Genomic DNA, 21,109 nt, shown 5'->3' on the forward strand with positions numbered 1-21,109 from the left:
ATGCAGATATACAATGCATATCATTAACTCTCTGGAGAAGGAAATGGCAACCCACTCCAGTATTCTTGGCTGGAGAATTCCATGGACATTGGAGCCTAGCGAGCTGCAGTCCGTGGGGTTGCAAAAAGGTGACATGAATGAGTGACTAACACACACACACATTAACTATAGTCCTCATCTTGTTCATTATGTTTTATAACTGAAAGTTAGTACTTTGGACTGCCTTTACTCATTATACCCCCTTCTCCCCAACTCCCCTGTCTCTGGCAACCACCGTCTCTTCTCTGTATGTATGAGTTTGATACTTTGGGGGTTGTTTTGTTTTGTTTTGTTTAGATTCCACATATGAATGTGATATTTGTCTTTCTTTATCTGACTTAGCAAAATGGCCTCAGAGTCCATCCCTATTGTCACAAATAGCAAGACTTTCTTCTCTTTTAGGTCTGAATAATATTTAATTGTATTATAAGTTTTTCATTGGTTATCTTATAACTGATGTGATTATCTCCAGCTCACCATATTTGCCAGGTATTGTTCTAGCAGCTTAAGTAAACTAGCGTTTGTTTGATTGATACCAAGCACCTTCAAAGAGTTTTATTTTATTTTATTACTTATTTTATAAGTAGATTTTAGTTAAATATTCCCTGGTGGCTCAGTCGGTAAAGAATTTGCCTGCAATTTTTTGAGACCTGGGTTTGATCCCTGGGTTGGGAAGATCCCCTGGAGAAGGGAACAGATACCTACTCCAGCATTCTTGCCTGTAGAATTCCATGGACGGAGGAGCCTGGTAGGTGACAGTCTATGGGGTTGCAAAGAGTTGGATATGACTGAGCAACTTTCACTCACTTATAAATATACATATATATTTTTAATTTCCATGCTATTTCACTTCGTTTAAAACTACAAATATCCAATCCTCATTCACAGATGCAAATAATATTGAGATAAACATTTCTATATTTGCATTTTTCTTTACTTATTCACCTGGAATATATTTTTAGAAGTGTAGTAGTTTCAGGCATGTGGTTTAGCACATTTTAATGCCTTTGTTTCACTGCCAGTTTGAGTCCAGAACTGTTGTGCAGTCTGTTTTCATCAACACTCCATAGGGTTACTGTCTTGCTACAGTTCAGCGTGTCTCAAAGATATACTTTTAAAAATGCTTTTAATCTAGTATCTTAGTCTTACATTTTCTTTCACATGGAGAATTGAGAGAATAGTACAGTTGAACCCTGCGACCTTATTGTTCAGTTTCAATAACTATCAACCCATGACTATTTTTACTTTTAAAATGTATTGTGTGAAAAAATGCTAATATTCAGAACTAGTGAAAATGTAGAAAATGGATGAACTCATTTGCTACTCTTGTGAGTGAAAATTAATAAATCTAGCAGTATCTAATACCATGACTATACCCTATAACCGCCAAATTCCACTTTTTGTTAGAGCTGTGTTCTTAGTGACATTTATATGAGCCTATGAAGTCATGTATAAGCTTCTTACTGCATGATTGTTTGCAATGGTGTAAAACTGGAGACAACCTAAATGACTCTCTCTAACGAAGTAGGTAAATAAAGCATGGCACGTTCACATAATGTATTATTTAATTGTTAAAATTTATTTAATAGCTTTTAGTATGGAAGTATCAAAATTACATTTAATATAAAAATCAATTTCCCAAGGACATATGCAAAATGAAAGTACTTATTTTTGTCCCAATCTACCCTGCATATATTCTATATTTTATATATAATCTGTATTACATATAATACAGCTTGTGTGTAAGTAAGTAAATATAGGTGTTAAAAACTTAAAGGATTGTGTCAGTATCGTAATAGTGATTGACTCTGGGAGGAATGGGCTGTCAGTTAACAATTAGGGATTTTAGCTTTATCTGTATTATTTGATTTTTCTCTTTAAGAAAAGCAAATATGATAAATTGTTAATTGCTAGTAATTTCTGTTTATAATGAAAATATGAGTGTTCTTTTATTCTTTTTAGTTTCCTATATTTATTTTTGCATTTATTAAATTAGTAATAAAGGAAAATTTTATAGAAAGAGGGTCAAAAGGCTTTGTAGGTGTTTTGGGATTCTAGGATATTGATGGGACAAGAATAGGACAGAGCTGGGGCTGGGCACAGTGGAAGTCTGGAGGAATATCCCGTACCAGAAGGCAGAAGAATATAAGCAGAGCAACAGGAGGTTGCTAAAAATAAATGCTACATCGCTTGGTATTTTTGGCTAGGGTAGCTGTATTTCCAAAAAGTGGTAGAAATCACTAATCATACTCTTTATATAGTATCTTTTCATGCCTGATATGTAGCACCTATGTTAGCAGTCATTCAGCAGATATTTATGGAGGACATGGAACATCAGTCTAGTTCCAAATAGGAAAAGGAGTACATCAAGGCTGTATATTGTCTCCCTGCTTATTTAACTACTGTGCAGAGTACATCATGAGAAACACTGGGCTGGATGAAGCACAAGCTAGAATCAAGATTGCCGGGAGAAATACCAGTAACCTCAGATATGCAGATGACACCACCCTTATCGCAGAAAGTGAAGAACTGAAGAGCCTCTGATGAAGATGAAAGAGGAGAGTGAAAAAGTTGGCTTAAAGCTCAACATTCAGAAAACTAAGATCATGGCATCCGATCCCATCACTTCTTGGCAAATAGATGGGGAAACAGTGGCTGAGTTTATTTTGGGGAACTCCAGAATCACTGCAGATGGTGACTGCAGCCATGAAAGTAAAAGACGCTTACTTCTTGGAAGGAAAGTTATGACCAACCTAGACAGCATATTAAAAAGCAGAGACGTTAGTTTGCCAACAGAGGTCTATCTAGTCAAGGCTGTGGTTTTTCCAGTGGTCATGCATGGATGTGAAAGTTGGACTGTAAAGAAAGCTGAGCGCCGAAGAATTGATGCTTTTGAATTGTGATGTTGGAGAAGACTCTTGAGAGTCCCTTGGACTTGAAGTAGATCCAGCCAGTCCATCCTAAAGGAGATCAGTCCTGGGTGTTCACTGGAAGGACTGATGTTGAAGCTGAAACTCCAGTACTTTGGCCACCTGATGTGAAGAACTGACTCAGTTGAAAAGACCCTGATGTTGGGAAAGATTGAAGGCAGGAGGGGAAGGGGATGACAGAGGATGAGATGGTTGGATGGCATCATCGACTTAGTGGAAATGAGTTTGAATAAACTCTGGGAGTTGGTGACGGACAGGGAGGCCTGGCGTACTGTGATTCATGGGGTCACAAAGAGTCAGACACGACTGAGTAACTGAACTGAAATGTATGGAGGATTTGTGTTTGACATCGCTAATCGCTGTAGATATTAAGCATATAGCTGTGTGTAAGACATGTAAATGCCTTACTCTCTTGTTCGAAAGGGTTTTTATTTGGCCTTTTCCTGTCTTTTTGTTGTTGTTGTGTCTGACTCTTTTGCGACCTCAGACTCTCTTGTGTCCTCATGGACTGGGGCCCTCAAGGTTCATCTGTCCGTGGTAATTCCCAGGCAAGTGGGTTGCTATTTCCTTCTTCAGGAAGTCTTCTGGCCTGGGGATCGAACCCTTGTCTCCCGCGTTGGCAGGCAAATTCTTTACCACTGAGCCATCAGCGAAGCTTGCACCCACAGTCTCAACCACGAACATAAAGATTTTCTTGTTGTTGTTTTGGTTAGTTACAATACCATAGCTTCCATTAGTCTTACCTTCGACTATTATGCATGAGTTAAATATCACACTATATAGCACATAATTTTTCTCTATTTATTATATATTAATTTTGATTCTAAACTTGATTGTAACTTCTTAGAGTGCTTCATCATGTTTCATGCTTATAAATGATGGCCAGGGAATTCAAAGGATTATGAAATCACTAAATGTTAGAGCATAAAGAGATTTTCTAGTAGACATCTCCACCCCCTTATTTTATAGATGAATAAGTTTAAATTAGACTCACTATTTCTCATCTAGGTGTTAAATACTATCTCCTATTTAGATTTGTATAAATATTATCAGTTTGACTAAATACTTAACATGAAAGTAGATATTCTATGTTGTGATGTTTCCCACAATGACTGTAATTTGTTCATTTTCTGTTTATCAATTTTCTTGTCCTTTTAATCAAAGTCATAGTTTGTAACATGATTTGACTTTTTCCCATTATATCATGTGGTTACATAATGTGCATATGTTCTCATTGAAATATTAATTTATAATTTAAGCAATATTAAATAAGCATCAAATTGGTGAAGCTTGAAATTGGATTTGTAAAAGTGTGGATGTTGTAGTATTGTTGAGCATGACATTAGATCACACTGCTGCCTAACAGCCCCCTCCAGATTCATCATCTGATGCAGCTGTATCACAGTTATCATCTGTTGTTTCCCAAACTGCAATTTCCTTCTCAATTTGTGGCTGAAACCCAACATTTGATGATTGTTTTCCACTCAGTTCAACATTGATCTTTGATCCTACAGCAGACTTAAAAATACCTTTTTTTTTCCTTCTTCTTTTTTTTTTTTTTTTGCCAAAAATCTGACAAGATTGTATTGGGCGTCATCAGCAGTAACATCAGACTTTATTTCAGTGAATAAAGATGAAACAGCTGCTTTATTGTCGAGATCAGCACTCAGGCATTCAGTATAAGATCATAATGTTTTCCAGCTTTCTCTAACTATAGATGTTTCTCTGTGCTTTCTAAATATCCTGTGGATATCACTTTGTCAGACAAAATAGATTTTTAGCAATTCTCCCAAAGTTGGGCTGTCTTTATTAATAATGTACATAATCAGTTTATGTAAATATTTCCCTGAATATGATTTTATAAGGATAACTTTTCATTTTCTAGTGATCATAATTTTCAAAGTTAATTTTAGTTTCAATTTGCTTCTACCATGTTATCTTTATACAACTTAGTAAAATTTGCGTTAAATTTTAATTATTTCCAAGCACTCTTGTTTTTTTGTGCAGAATTCCGATTGAGAATTGAAATTATTAAGTGTCCCTGTGGGAATGTGTGAGAGACAGTGATGCAAAGGGAGGGCAAGAGAGATTGATTGATTTAAAATAATAAAGCCCCATGTATATAGCATGGAGTATGGAGTCAGTTATGTCACAGTATCTTTGTGTGGTCACAGATGATAACTAGACATATCATGGTGATCATTTTGTAATATACAGAAATATCAACTCACTGTCTTGTGCACATCAAGTAATGTAAAGAAGTACCTCAATTATCCTTCAGTTGAAAACAAAATATGTGGACACACAGGGGAAAATGCTAAGGATGGTTATCTCTGAAGGTGGAGATTAAGGGTGGTTATTAAGTAAAAAAAAAAAAAAAAAAAAAATAGTAAAGCATCGACCCCAACATGTGAAGGACTTTCTACAGTGATGCTATGTTTACACTTAAGAAATAGTAAATAATTCAGTTTTTCATGTGACTCTCTCCAGCAGCCTGTGATTGCTGTTCCTCTTGTTATGCCAGTTAGCAGAAGGAAGGAGGATGAGGTGTCTGTTGGAAGTGCACCCTTGGCAAAGCAGCAGTCATATCAGGCATCTGAATATGCCAGCAGCCCTGTAAAAACAAAAACCGTAACAGGTATGTGTCAAAACTATAAAGGATCTGTGATTTCACCCTCCCTCTTAGCTAAGGAGTTATCTAGGCCATAATTTCATGAATGCTGACCAAAGACACAAGACTCCTGGAATAGAGACAAAGGACTTTATTATCTATAGCATTAGCAGTTTTACCAAAGTATTAGCCTGTTTCTGTGGGTGTGTGTGTCCCTGCCCTAAGCCGTATTTCCTACAGGGTGGCACAAAGAGGGCTAAACGATACCTGTATATAGTGGATTATGTTACAGGAGAGAAGCCTCAAGCTTTACATCAGTAGAAGCTATGCCTGCATTTTCTCTGGGGGAAACCTCAAGCTTTAAATGGGTAGAAGCTATGCCTGGATTTTCTCTGGGGGAGAAAGGCTCTATATGCATCTTGCAAGACTGTAAGGAAATCTGCTGTTTGCTCAGGTGAAAGACAATATGTTTGTTTTATGAGGCTGTACACTGTACAGATATCCTTGAAATTATCATTGGGAACAAGGGTACTCTCTGCTTGTACTTACAAGACAGGCAAAAACAAAAAAGACCCTTGGAGAATCGTCTCCCAGTAGTATGTTTCTTCTTAAAGTGAATCCTTGCAGTCCACCCTACATCTCAATCTTCTTTCCTCCCACTTTGCTTACTTTGTTAGCTAGATGAGCTATACAAATATAAAGCATAAATATTCTTCCATAAAACATTGTCTTTTATTTCCTTTTATGCAGTTTAAAAAACCCACTTGGTGATTTCAAGTAGTGTTTTAAATTTCTAATATTATCCCTTAGATATTCAGCTTTATTCCATATAACTCGTAAATCCTCAACCATATTAAAAAAGATTTTATATTTTAAATAATCAAAAAACACTTATTGAGTATTTATAATGCGCCAGACTCTGTTGTAAGTGATTTTGAGGGTAGAAGTATTAATAAGACATGATTGCTCCCCTTGAGAAATTTAAAATATGATCATATACACAAGAAGGTTCATGCTAGTATTTGTTTACAGGAAAAGTTCATTTCCTTACCATATTTAAAAACAACAACAGTAAAAATGCTAACATACATTTCTGTAGAGTTTTATTCATATCTATTATTTTGTGTTCTGTTATGTTTCTTAAAATAGGATGTTATGTTTATTTTATGGAATCATTCAACTTCCACCTGTCAGTATTCACAAGCCTTTTGGTCTGTTGAGATTTTTTTTTACCAATTGATAAAAAATGACTATGCTTATTTTTTGTATCATAGGAAGATGGTCTTTAACTTCGATTGATTTTTTAATATAAAATTAGACATTTCCTTTAGATAGCATGCTAAGTTTGATACTTTAAATCTCTTGATCTGGTAATTTACATAATGGTTTATAAATATCAGCTTCCGTTAAGTATCAGTTGATAAGTTTAATTTTATATGCACATTAACCTCCTGCTTTACTATGTTTAGTCCAGTTCTTTAAACCACATAATAATGGAAGTAATTGTTAAGGATGAGTAAAGATGATAGAAAATACTTATTTAAATGAAATTACATGACATAGAACTATATAGAAAATATCCTAGATTTTAGAATGAATTCACTATGCATGGAGAAGTTTTATAGATAAATTCACATTTCATCAGTTGCCTATCAATTCATGAATGATATTAATATCTGAGGTTTATTTTGCTCTCTTGTGGGTGCTAAGCTGCTTTAGTTGTGTTCAACTTTTGCCACCCTATGGACTGTAGCCCACCAGGCTCCTCTGTTCATGAAATTCTTCAGTCAAGATTAGTAGAGTGGGTTGCCATGCCCTTCTCCAGGGGATCTTTCCCAACCCAGGGATTGAACCTGTGTCTCTTAAGTCCTCTGCATTTGGCAGGCATGTTCTTTTATCACTGGCACCACCTGGGAAGCCCCAATTTTGCTTTATTACACTTTCCCATTTAGTTATAAGAAATTAATATTTTAAGAGAAACCTCAAACAAAAATCTCTCATCACTAATTATTAGTTTTTAGAATCTGAAAACATAAACAGCACATTATTCTTTTAAAAAATTTTTAAGTAGTTACTTTAAAATTTTTATTGGAGCATAACTGATTTACAGTGTTAGTTTCAGGTGTACCAAATAGTGATTCGGTTATACGTATACATATAATCATTCTTTTTCGGACTCTTTTACCATACAAGTTATTTACAGAATACTGATTACAGTTCCATGTGCTATATATGGTGGGTCGTGTGGGTGTCTATTTTATATGTAGCAGTGTATGTGTGTTAATTCCAGACTCCTGGTTTATCCTCTTCCCACATGTTGCCCTTTTGTGGGGACATAAACTTGTTTTCAAAACCTGTGAGTCTGTTTCTGTTTTATAAATAAATCTATTTATCTCAGTAAAAAAATTATATTCCATTCCACATATGAGTAATATCATACAACTTTTGTCTTTCTCTGTCTTACTTCACACTAACAATGATAATCTCCAGGTCCATCTGCATTGCTGCAAATGGCATTATTTTCTTCTACATCTTCTTTATCCATTTCTCTGTCAGTGGACGTTTAGATTGCTCTCATGTCTTGGCTATTGTATATATGCTGCAGTGAACATTGGGGTGCATTATCTGTTTGAATTATGCTCTGGATATATGCTGAAGAGTAGGATTGCTGGATCATATGATATTACCTCACACGGGTCAGATTCGCCACCTTGAAAAAGTCTACAAAACAGTACATGATGAGGAGGGTATGGAGAAAAGGGATCCCTCCTGCACTGTTGGTGGGAATGTAAATTGTTGCAACCACTATGGAGAACAGTATGAGGGTCCTTAAAAAGCTAAAAGTAAAACTACCATGTGATCAAGCAAATACAAATACAGTATTCTTTATTGCAAATTTTAAATGTTAGATTTTGCATTTGAGTTGTGGTTCTTTGCATTTGAGTTGTAGATATGGATATATGCATTTCCTGTCTTTAGTGTTCTCTCATCTCTGGAACGCTTATTTTACATATCCTGTAGATGTTCTCATTATAGCTAATGATGTCTATATTTCCAGCTACTCAGACTAGCATAAAAATTGTTTGTGTGCATATGAGTGGTTAGTCATATCTGACTCTCTGACTTCACGGACTGTAGTCCACTAGGTTTCTCTGTCCGGGAAATTTTTTCTAGGCAGGAATACCAGAGCAGGTTGCCATTTCTTACTGCAGGTATTCTTCCTGACCCAGGGATCGAACCCAACATCTCTTGCATTGGCAGGCAGATTCTTTTCCATTGTGCCACCTAGGAAGCCATACAATTAGCAGTTATCAAAATAATGCCTGTGTTTGCCTTGTTTACGGTCTGTGGGCATGTATAGATGGTAAAAAGCTCTGGATATAACATTTCTACTTTATGACCAATGTATCGTGCTCTTTGGATGCCCACCATTTTCAGTTCTCTGGAAACCTTGTTGGTATTATCTTTTTTGTTGAGAATGCTCTGTGTTAATCATTTTCTTTGCTTAGAATTATGTTTCAGAATTTTCTGTTTTCCAGAAAAAAGACTCATAGACTTAGAGAATGAACTTATGTTTGCTGTGGGGAGGGTTGGCAGAAGGGATATGTATGGAGTTTGGAATGGACATGGGCACACTGCTATGTAAAATGGATAAGCAACAAGGCCCTAGGATATAACACATGGCATTCTACTCAGTGTTACCTAGCAGCCTGGATGGGGGAGTGTAGGGGATATTGGATACATGTATATGTATTTCTGAGTCCCTTTGCTGTTCACCTGAAACTATCAGAACATTTTAATTGACTATATCCCAATACAAAATAAAAATAATAATAACTTTCTATTTTATTTTTAATTAGAGTAGACAATTCCTATATTGCTTTTAATTTAAAAATTGAGTCCTTTAAATGTGTGCCTACTTCTAAATGTAGTTACCATGATTTTAATTATTATTTACATTGTATCATAAACTATAATGAATTTGTTAAGTTTTTCATATGCTTTTACAGATCTGTTTTCTTATTGTTTTTGTTTTACTTTTATGATCTTAATTTTAACCTTTTTAAGTGTACAGTTCAGTTGTGTTAAGTGTGGAGACGGTACCCTCCTCACAGTAGTTTTTGACTTAAGGTTTTTCGACTTTATGATAGTGTGAAGCCACATGCATTCCACAGAAGCTGTCCTTTGAATCTGAATTTTGATCTTTTTCGAGACTAGCAATTTGAGGTAGAATTCTGTGGTAATGCTGGGCAGGGGTATTGAGCCACACCTTTCAGTCAGCCCTCTAACTGCCAGAATAAAGGACCAATAGACTCACAGCCATACAACTATTTTGGTTTTTACTCTCAGTACACTATTTAATAAGTACATGAGATATTCAACAGTTTAGAAAAAATAGGCTTTGCGTTAGGTAACTTTTCCTCAGTCAGTCAGTCAGTCAGTTCAGTCTCTCAGTCATGTCCGACCCTTCGCGACCCTATGAATCGCAGCACGCCAGGCCTCCCTGTCCATCCCCAACTCCCGGAGTTTACTCAAACTCATGTCCATTGAGTCCATGATGCCATCCAGCCGTCTCATTCTCTGTCATCTCCTTCTCCTCCTGCCCCCGACCCCTCCCAGCATCAGGGTGTTTTCCAATGAGTCAACTCTTCGCATGAGGTGGCCAAAGTATAGGAGTTTCAGCTTCAGCATCAGTCCTTCCAATGAACACCCAAGACTGATCTCCTCTCCTAACTGTAGGCTAATACAGGTCTTTTGGGCACATTTAAGATAGGCTAGACTAAGCTCTGAAGTTCAGTAGGTTAGGTATATTAAATGCATTTTCAACTTAAGATGTTTTCACTTTATGATAGGTTTATCAGGACATAACCCTGTCATGTGTTGAGGATGTGTATTCACAGTGTTGTGAAATGCACATTTTAATTATTTAACTGAATTTTACAAGTAGCTCTGTCAATTTATGCCTAAATTCTTATTAAAATAATCTTTTTGTTTTTGTATTCACAACCTAAGGTTCAAAGTTGGTCTTAAGTTCATTCCCAAGTTATGAGGGCTTCCCAGGTAGCACTAGTGGTAAAGAACCCACCTGCCAACACAGGAGACGTAAGAAATGTGGGTTCGATTCTTGGGTCAGGAAGATCCCCTGGAGAAGAAATGACAACCCACTCCTGTATCTTTGCCTGGAGAATCCCATGGACAGAGGAGCCTGGCAGGCTACAGTCCGTTTGGTCACAAAGAGTCAGACATGACTGAAGTGACTTAGCACACACACATTACACACATTATGTAACGTGAACACCACGTGATACACGTGGTGTTCAGTTCTGGCACGTGAACACCAAGGTCTGGTGATACTGCACTGGGTTTGATTTTGCTTTTTAATTATTTATCAAGAAGCACACATCCTCTTCCAATTTGAATGGACCTGACTTAAGTAGCTGGCTACAGGGGGAACATGTACTTGATGTCTGGAAATGTGTTGACAGCAGAACAGCTCTATTGCAGTGATATAGGGACGTAGGGCAGGCCAAGTCAAAATAAAAGCATGTTTCACATGAAGATAATATCACAGAATTCTAAATAATCTTCTAGAGAATCTATATATCCTTCAAGACAAGGAAACCATTCAAAGTTATGACATCTGTCTATCCTGTATTTGGGAAATGTTATGACCATTAATTTGGAATTCCTGATGAAATTGTCTGATGTCTGTGATGGAGATGAAAACTTTAAAAAACACAGTATCCTTCATAAATGATAGCTCTTTAAAAAATACTAGCCATTTTCATCTTACACGTTTCTGTACCTCTAATGTCTAAAGTACTGTAAGTACACAGTTAAAATAATAGAAGGACTTTTAATTTGACTCCTTAAATACTTCCAAGAACAATGAAGGTGAAAAACTAATTGACCAATGTCTGTTGGCCAGAGGCACTTTAGTTTTTAGCGAATGAATGGGAGTTGAATGTGTAGAGACAGCCTGTGTATACTACTCTTTTGAGAAAATTGTACTGAAACTTGGATATGTCAATATTATAGTGAGGCAAATGGGAGAGAAGAAAAAATTAGAGCTACAGTAAATCTTATAATAATTTATGCAGTGAGATTACAGATAAAGTAGAATATAAGATCTTATAAGCCGGTATAAGATTTAGCAGAGAATTGCCACTTACTCTGAGAAAGAGGTAAGAAGATAAACTATATATCATTATATGTCAGTTTAGTTAATTGTCTTTCTGCAAATAAGTATTGATGCAGGATAAGTAGTGGTTTCCTTGCATTGCTTCAGAGAATGTAAGAGATTAGTAAATGTATAATTTTTTCAAGGCAAGCTCCTTGGTTTTCATATACAAGGAATATGCTCCTTATAAGAAAATAGAACATGATATTACAATTGCCAAATTTTTTTATTAGTTTATCAGTTTAACATTTTACTCCAAGCTTGAAATTCCTTCATCTAAAAAATCATTCTGTCCAAGGCAGTATAACTAGTAGGATGGTTTTAAGGAGGGACATTTCTAATTTTTCTAATACTAGTTGCTCCTGAAGGTGCTGATATATTTTGGATTCTAATTTTGTAATAATTTTTGATTGTCAGTAAAATGGGGCGCACCAATATAGTAATTCATCTAAATCTGTTTAAGTCATCCTTAATATGATTAAGCTTGAATGTTGAGCAGATATGTTCCTAATTATAGTGTGGAATTAGTATTCATGTACAAGAAATATATTTTTGTGGATTTATGTATGTTAGAAGTTGCTCACTTTAATCATGTAATTTAGCATAAAATTCCATTCCTTTGGGATTAATTAGACATTTAGTTTCATAGGAAAATATTAAAGCGTGAGAATACACACTAATGCATAATGTGTAATTGATTTTATTGTCTCAGGTAAAATTTGGTCTCAAAAAATTTCCCCTTATGGAATAGAGAAAGGTTTAAAATAAAATAAAGTTTATTTAATGAAGTATGTTTAACATAAAATAAATTTAAAATATTAATCAGAAAGTAATCAGAGCTTATGAAATAAAGATTTATTAAATATCTCTTTTCCCTTTTTTACTTTGTAAGAATTTATTTGTAAACCTCGAATTTGTGGGAAAAACTATTAGCAGTCTGTAGATTTAAAAATTCTACTTAATAGTCACATTAACTTATACGTTGTTTCTGTGCTACCTTGGGTAATAAATTATTCTGTGCTATTCTGGGCAGTAATTTATAATGAGACAGTTTGTAAGCTTACTTTCCTAAAGGATTCCAATAGTTGCCAGATGATCATATGATATTTTAGCCATCATCCAGATGGCTCTAAATATAGACTAGTTTTTTAACATTTGATTTTTATGTTTAACGAACATCCCTTGATCACTTGCTGATGATCTTTTATGGACATGCCTGATAATTGCACTACTCACTTGGCACAACTGCATACCTGAATTTCTGGCATTGCTAGTGTTCATATGAGGAGTCTTCCAGTAAATCATCTCTGTTAAAAAATGTAATTTATACTTTTTTTAGTGTGTCCTACTGTGTCCAGAAGAATGTTTCTAATGTTTACTGATTCATTTCGAGAATGTGTTAAGTTTGTTAAGCAAACTAGGTTTATTAATTTTTATATATAAATGCACTATGGTTTGTATAGCACTCTCATAATGTCTTTTCTTCTTGAAACCTCAATTCTCAAGAATTAGACCAGTCATTATTTCATACTTAATTTAAAAAAAAAATACTTGTTTCCTAGCCTCCTTGGCTTTTTTTTTTTAAATTTTTCTGAGACAGTAAGAGGAAATTTATATATGGTTTCTTTTAATATGTCCAAGTTTAACTCTCATTTTTACTTTGAAAGTAGAAATAGACTTCACTGAATTTTGTCAGAGGAGATAGCTTTCAAAAATTTCTTTTTAATTGGAGGATAATTCCTTTACAATGTTGTATTAGTTTCTGCTATACAACAGTGTGAATCAGCCATAAATAAACATATATCCCCCTTACCGTTGACCTTCGCTTCTGCCCTCCACGCCTATCTCACCCCTCTAGGTTGTCACAGAGGACCTGGTTGAGCTTCCTGTGTTATATATTAAGTTCCCACCTATTTTATATATCGCATTATATATATTTCAGTGCTGTTTTCCAGAGAAGATAAAAGGTAAATTGTTTAAATATTGAGAAGTTACTTTTACATTCTACATCGATACTGGAGTTAGTTTACTCACTAACTCACTAATTATTGTCCTCAATACCTTACTCCTTTGCTTTTAAATGTCCCAACCCAAGTGTGGAACAAAGTTGAGAAGTGTTCTGTTATATATAGTTTTGAAAATACAGTTCTACCTTGCAGAATTTATTAATTTTGAAACTGTTTCATTATAAACAGTTTTTAAGCAGATCCATTAATTCAGATTATCATAACACAATTTAAAATTTTTCAGTTAATATTGAAGTTCTTTGAGAATATATGGTGATATTAAGTACATGGAAAGGTTTTCAAATGTATGGTCTTCTTTGGAAATGAGTTATTCTAAAATTTTATACAAACTGGCAAGAATTCAGCAAAAATTCAACCAAATTGTTTTGTATGCAGTCTTTTTTCCCTTATTTTGCAGTCAGAACAAGATTATAGTTTCCAGATGAAATTCTGAATGTCACATAGTGATGACATATATTTTCCTGGTTGGCTCGGCATGAGATGCAATTTTGCATGCCATGTCACGCTGACTTGCAGAATCCAAAAGCCATTATTTCCCAAGGGGCTTTCGGGAGTGATAGTATCAAATGTAGTTTATATTTTAATGAAAAGTCTCAGGCAATATTGCAGTTCTTACAGCAAGTTGCTTAAAGGTTTATATATTATCCAAACTCCAGAAATTTTAAAATAACATTATTATGTAGATGTCACTTTTTCTTCAGGTTATTTAATGTTATATTGCCAAATAGTGAGTGAGTGAATGTTGTTTAATCATGTTGTTTAATCACTCTTTGCGACCCCATGGACTATATAGTCCATGGAATTCTCCAGGCCAGAATACTAGAGTTGGTAGCCTTTCCCTTCTGCAGGTAGTCTTCCCAACCCAGGGATTGAACCCAGGTCTTCCACATTGCAGGTGGATTCTTTGCCAGCTGAACCATCAGGGAAGCCCATGAATACTGGAGTGGGTAGCCTGTCCCTTCTCTAGCATGTCTTCCCTACCCAGGAATTGAACTGGGGTCTTCTTCATTGCATGCAGATTCTTTACCAACTGAACCACCAAGGAACCCCAATGCCAAATAGAGTTGCCAAAAACCATGATCAGTGTGAAATATAGATCAAGAATTAGGAAGGAATAGTAGGAAAACCAGTAGATTAGTGATACAAACAAGTGGTATTAACCCAGTTCCCATCCCATGTTAAGCTAATTTCAGATAGCCATAACTTATTCATTTATATTATGGTAATAAGTGTACCCAACTATCTCACAGTTTTAAGTCTTATTATAAGACTAAAAGTAAGATACGTGAAAGTTCTGTATATATGTATGGTAAAATGCAATTCAGATAAAACATATGATCACATCTTTTATGTTTGCATTTTAAGAGGAAAGCTATAGACTTCAAGCAAAGTGAAGCTTATTTTATTTATCAGGTTTTGACACTGCGGTGTAATTTTATTTTTTCTTGTTTATTTGATTGTAATCATTCTAAAGCTGACTTAAAACCCATTGTTTCCATTTTTATATAGTAACATTTATTTCATACTGATGATCTTTCTATTTTACTTTTGTTTTAACTAACTTGCTTTATTGCTTCTTTTCTTCTATTTTCTTCTTCTTCTTCTTTTCTTTTTTTTAAGGTGTTTCATGTTCAGTTCCCTGGACAGCTCTGTTTGGGTATCTTAGAGGTGCTTGAAGCCAAACTTATATCAAATCTGTGTAACTCTGTACCTCCCCTTACCCCCACTGACAGTGTTGCTCAAGGCTGAAACCCAGGGCTCATCTTTAGTATCTCCTTGCCTGTTTGTTCTGCCTCCAAGTTATTCTTTAGTCTTTTGTTTCAGTCTGTTTGTATGTTGCTTTCCTAGTCAGAACTGTATAATTATATAGAATAATGTAAGGGTATCCTGATTAGTCTCCCTAGGGTCATTTCCAGATTATTTTATCATTTGTTGTCTAGATGACAGCAAGAGTCATCTTATTAAAAATCTAAATTGAATCATTTTATTCCCTACTTGAAATGCTTTTGTGACTTCCTGTTGCACTTAAGGTAGAATCCAAACCCCTTAGCGAGGCTGACAGAGTTTGACCTGATCCTCTCTCTGTAGGCTTCTTTCATTTCATCTTTTGTTATTTTGTGTTACATTGATCATCTTTCACTTCTTCAAACACTGCCCGCTTTTTCTTGCCTGGGATCTTTTGCCTGGGATCTTCTGTTTCTATTGCTTCTATTGCTGTTTTCATAACTATTAAGTTTTTATTTAAATGTTATCCTTTCAGTAAAGAAACTTTCCCCTTTCAGTCTTTCTAAAATAGGTCTGTGCCAGTCTTCCAGGCTTCCCTACCTTAGTAGCTCTTTTCTATTCCTCGTAATGCTTATCATACTCTATCTGATTTCCTTACATTTGTATTCCCAGAATCTAACAACTACTTCTGGCATTAAGCAAATTGAGTAAATAATTGCTTCATGAATGAATATATCCTATTTCTTTAGTTATTTTATTTAGGGACTTAATAATCACATTCCTTAACCTTATTTTCTGCCATCTTTTATTGATTTAAATTGATATCCTGCAACTTTTCAGATTTGTTCCCACATTACCCAGGGATATTTATCAAATATTTGGGAGAGGTAACAGGTTGTCTTTTTCTTACCTTTTGCAAGAAGTATATTTCTTTCCAGTGACATCAGAGTCATTATGAGGATTATGAGTGAGTTAACAACTTCTTTTCTGTAGCTATGCGTTTGTGGTGCAAGCTCAGTCACTAAGTGGTGTCTGACTCTTGACCCCATGCACTGTAGCCTGCCAGGCTCCTGTCCATGGAATTCTCCAAGTAAGAATACTGGAGTGGGTTGCCATTTCCTTCTCCACATAATTATAAAATTTTCTAAAATAGGTATGTGCTACCTATCCATTTAGTAAGTTTGTTATTCATTCATTTCTGTCTTTCCACTGTAAGCTCCTCAAAGACATAATCTCCATCTTAAGTTTCTTTCTTTCTGAAGGTCCTAGCAAAACTATCCACTCAGTAATGCTTATTGAATTGAACTAAGCAATTTTCCGTATTTCTTAAGTCTTGGAAGGAGATCGCATTTTCCTTTATCGCATTTTCAAGTGTTTTCTAGGCCACACCAATGGAATGGAAGAATAGCAATATAAGAAGATACACACATCTGCTTTTTTTCCTGTTGTGTTGTGATTCCCTAAATCCTTGTGAGATCTCCTTCAGATTAAGGAATTGGGGGATTGAGAGACAGGTGGTGTGATTCCTCTTCTGCTGTGTTCTTCAATAGCATTTTTTCCAGTAGTCTTGCCTTCAAAAAGTAGCAAAGAGTACAATCTGACTGAAGCAGAAAGTCCTGGGAAGAGGGAGTGAAGGGGAAGTCAAAAGGATAGTGGGGATCCTGATCCTGTAGGAATTTATGAGCCATTTTAAGGACTTTGGCCAGTAAAATTAGGAGTAAATACATGACTGAACAATTTGATTTCCCAATAATATAAAGGAGGAACTAAAGATTGACACAGTGTTTTTCTTGGTGATTATTTAAAACTTTAAATAAAAATAAAACTATAAATCATAAATATGTACCTTATACAAAGGTGTGTTTTAAAAACAATATCAATACACTATTAGGGAAAGATTTATTTAAAGAAGATACTCATATGATTTTTTCCTCTTTTTAAAATATTAATGATTGATTTCAACTAATGCTTACTGAGCAAGGCACTCTTATTATTTCATGGCACTACATGAAATAAATATAGGAAACATGGATTGTCCTTTCAGTGGAATGAATACTGTCTTGGTTTTAGCACTACCAAAACTGAATTCATTTTACTGAATAAAGTACATAATTATATAAATTGGTGGTTAGAAGTCTTATGTTTAAAGGAAAAATTCCTATAGGAATTTTTTTTCTTAATTTCCCATTAGGAGTCATCCTTCCTTATCGAGCAAATACCAAAGTTGGCCAACTTTTGTTACAGCACCTCTCTGAGACTCTTATGCAACAGATAATAGAAACTTGGAACAGAAGCAGCTTAATTCTGAGAAACACTTACTCTGAGAACTGAATTCTACCATCACTGAACAAATGTTTTTTGATTCCTTGGTATCATTAAGTAACCTTGTTATGATGAGAATTTTGAACTTCAGGAACGTAAACCATTTGGTGTCAAATGTCATTATTTGGTGCCATTGTTCTAGACATACTGTAGGATACTCAGAGTTACCACTTAACCATTGACACCATTACTTAAATCCTCAAAATAAGAAGAGAGGTTTTTGACATATTGACTTTAAGTAATTGTTACCAGGTTCTAGGTCAGCCATGAGAAGGTTAAAGAATGTTTTGATGTAAATCATTGACTGACATATAGAGGCAAAAAATACAGACATTTACTTCTGTGGCTTGGCGTTTCAAGCTTTATGCTTTTTCAGCCAGTTTTATCTAGCTGGTGTTAGATTAATAAATATATACATAAAGATCATTTCTCATTGAAAGAGTAAGATTAGTGGGGGGAGGGGCAGCAGTATCTAGAATGTATCTTTGAAGTCCCACTAGTAACCACTGCATTTATTGCCGTATAGTATTACTGTGCTCTTCTTCTTCCTTTGGAGAAACAAATATTCAAATGTTCGCATTATATGTACCATGAAGAATTAAATATATTATACAGAATGATGTCAGAATTCTATGAGATTATAGAGGAAGGGCGAAATCTAATTTGGGGAATTCAGTGACCATTTCTCAGGAAATGATGTTTAAGGTAGAACTGAAACAATAGGTTTGTTGTGATTAAAAAAGGAAAGTCACTTTGTTTCAGATCTGGTAATCTTCAAGTTTTTTCTGTATCTTCTGTGTCTTGTCTTATTAATTTTTAATCATTATTCTCTATATTTACAGTAACTTAATGAACTTTTTATTACACATTGCAACATTTAACATGAATAGTATTCTTGACTTTAGATGTACTTATCATTAACTTCTGACATTAGATTAGTCCCCAACATGTAGTTGATGTTACAGACATTTTGGTTAAATAAAGTGTGGTTCAAAATTGGCAGTTTTCTAGAGTATACCTGTGCTTGCTGTAAAATGTACATAATTACAAAAAAGTTATCTTTTGAAAAGACAAGCTTGTCTTCCTATTCTGTTTTCTTTTAGATAATATGAATATGATGGATTAAAAATTAGTGTATCTAAAATAGGTGCTTTTACACTTATAATAGCCAGATCATTCTACTTAACGAGATTTTTAAACTGATTATGTTTTTCATAGCTCTTTGGAAAACACTTTTAAGCCACATAGAGATTTCAACACCTCATATAACTTCTTAAATCACAATGTCAGCAAATACAGCTTTTGGTGTGTAGTGACTTTAAGTATCACTTAATAGTCAGGTAATGGTGTCCAGTCTGCTTGATAATATTAACATTTATTAGATCGTTTTATTTTCAAATTGTAATAACATTATTTATACAACATTAATATTCTCTATCAGTAGATTTTTAAAATTTGACCATAAGCAGCTTTTGTGGAAACCTGTGGTATCCATGATTTCAAGGATTTTTAAAATTTGGCCTGCATTTTAAAAATTTATTTATATTTTTAGAATTTATTTTCTTAGAGCAATTTTAGGCTCACATTTAAATTGAGGGGAAGGTTCAGAGATTTCTCATGTATCCACTGCCCCACACGTGTGTAGTCTCCCTCATTATAAAAAACCCCACCAAAGTGGTATGTTGTTACACTTGATGAATTTGTATTGATCCATCATTACCATCCAAAGTCCATATTTCTCAATAGGGATCATTTATGGTGTAATATATTTTTCTGTCTGAACAAATGTATAACAACATATACCCTCCAATATAGTGATATACAGAGTAGTTTCAATGTAGTTACAAAGCAGAGTCGTTTCTTTGCTCTGCCTGTTGATCTTTTCTCCTTAACTTCTGTGCTAATCTTTTTATAATCTCCATATTTATGCTTTTTCCAGATTGTCACATAGTTGGAAGCATTCAGTACGTAGCCTTTTCAGATGGGCTTCTTTCACTTATAAATATGTATTTAAATTTATTCCATGTGTTTTTATGGCTCATTTCTATTAATGAATAATTATCCATTTTCTAAGTGTACCACAGTTTATCTAGCAGCTCACCTTCTAAAGGACATCTTGGTTGCTTCCAGGTTTTGATAGTTATGAATAAAGCTTCTGTAAACATCTGTGTGCATGCTTGGATGTGGTTGGTCTACATTTAATTTAGTTATTTAAAATGGCAGAGTTCTACAATAAGTTTATGTCACTGTATTCTTCTCATACCTGCTAAGATATAAAAGAATAACTGTAAGGTCCAAGGTGAGTGGAAAGTAAATTAAGGTGTGTTTTATTTTAAAATAGGGCTTCTCTGGTAACTCAGGTGCTAAAGAATCCACTTGCAATGTGGGAAGACCCCGGTTTAATCCCTGGGTTGGGAAGATCCCCTGGGGAAGTTAGGTTACCCACTCTAGCATTCTTGGGCTTCCTTTGTGGCTCAGATGGTAAAGAATCCACCTGCAATGTGGGAGACCTCGGTTCTAACCCTGGGTTGGGAAGATCCCCTGGAGGAGGGCATGGCAACCCACTCCAGTATTCTTCCCTGGAGAATCCCATGAACAGGGGAACCTGGCAGGCTACAGTCCATGGGGTCACAAAGAGTCGGACATGACTTACTGCTGTAAAACATTAATTCTGAAATATACAGTAAAAACTTAAAAACCTCCTCCCCTTTTACTCCTCATCAATTCCATTTTATTGTCTTCAAAGGTAACTTCTGTCAAGGGTTTATATTTTACCTCACTATAACTCTGTGTTCATGAGATAGATAAACACATGCTCAACCTCACATACTGTTTTAAAAACATATGTGGAATGTACTACAGAAATACATATACTTTCACCTCACAGTGTATCAAAAATATGGTTTCTGTCATATGTTGAACTGTTCCTCATTTTTAAATGATTGAATTATAATCCTTATCACAAGTATTCCAAAGTTAATTTAACCATATCTTTTTTGATGAATAGATAAATTGCTTAGCATTTTCTTCCTCTCCTTTCTCCTCCTTCCTTCTCTCCCTTTTTTTCGCTATTTCAAATAATACTGCTGATACAAAACATTTTTCAAATTGTTGGTATGAATCTCACAAGTCATATGTTTTAGTATTTCTGTAGTATAGGTTTTTAGAAATGGAATTACTTTGTAGAAAAACTTGCATGTTTAAATATCCTGTCTTGTAATTTCACTCTACAAGCTATCCTTATAGTCCCAGTATATGAAACATTCTAACAAAG

General features: G+C 34.9%; 1 protein-coding gene across 3 annotated transcripts in view; it reads left to right on the top strand.

The window, feature by feature from the left end:
• The window catches only part of VPS13B (vacuolar protein sorting 13 homolog B), a 763,389-nt gene that overhangs the window by 314,649 nt on the left and 427,631 nt on the right, over positions 1–21,109 (top strand). For all 3 annotated transcript variants that reach the window (XM_065903113.1, XM_065903114.1, XM_065903112.1), the window contains exon 21: positions 5,460–5,607. In XM_065903113.1, coding sequence (XP_065759185.1) covers positions 5,460–5,607 — 148 coding nt within the window. The remainder of the gene's footprint in view (positions 1–5,459; positions 5,608–21,109) is intronic.

The sequence above is a fragment of the Muntiacus reevesi genome, chromosome 12 (assembly GCF_963930625.1).
Source record: "Muntiacus reevesi chromosome 12, mMunRee1.1, whole genome shotgun sequence".
NCBI lineage: Eukaryota > Metazoa > Chordata > Mammalia > Artiodactyla > Cervidae > Muntiacus > Muntiacus reevesi.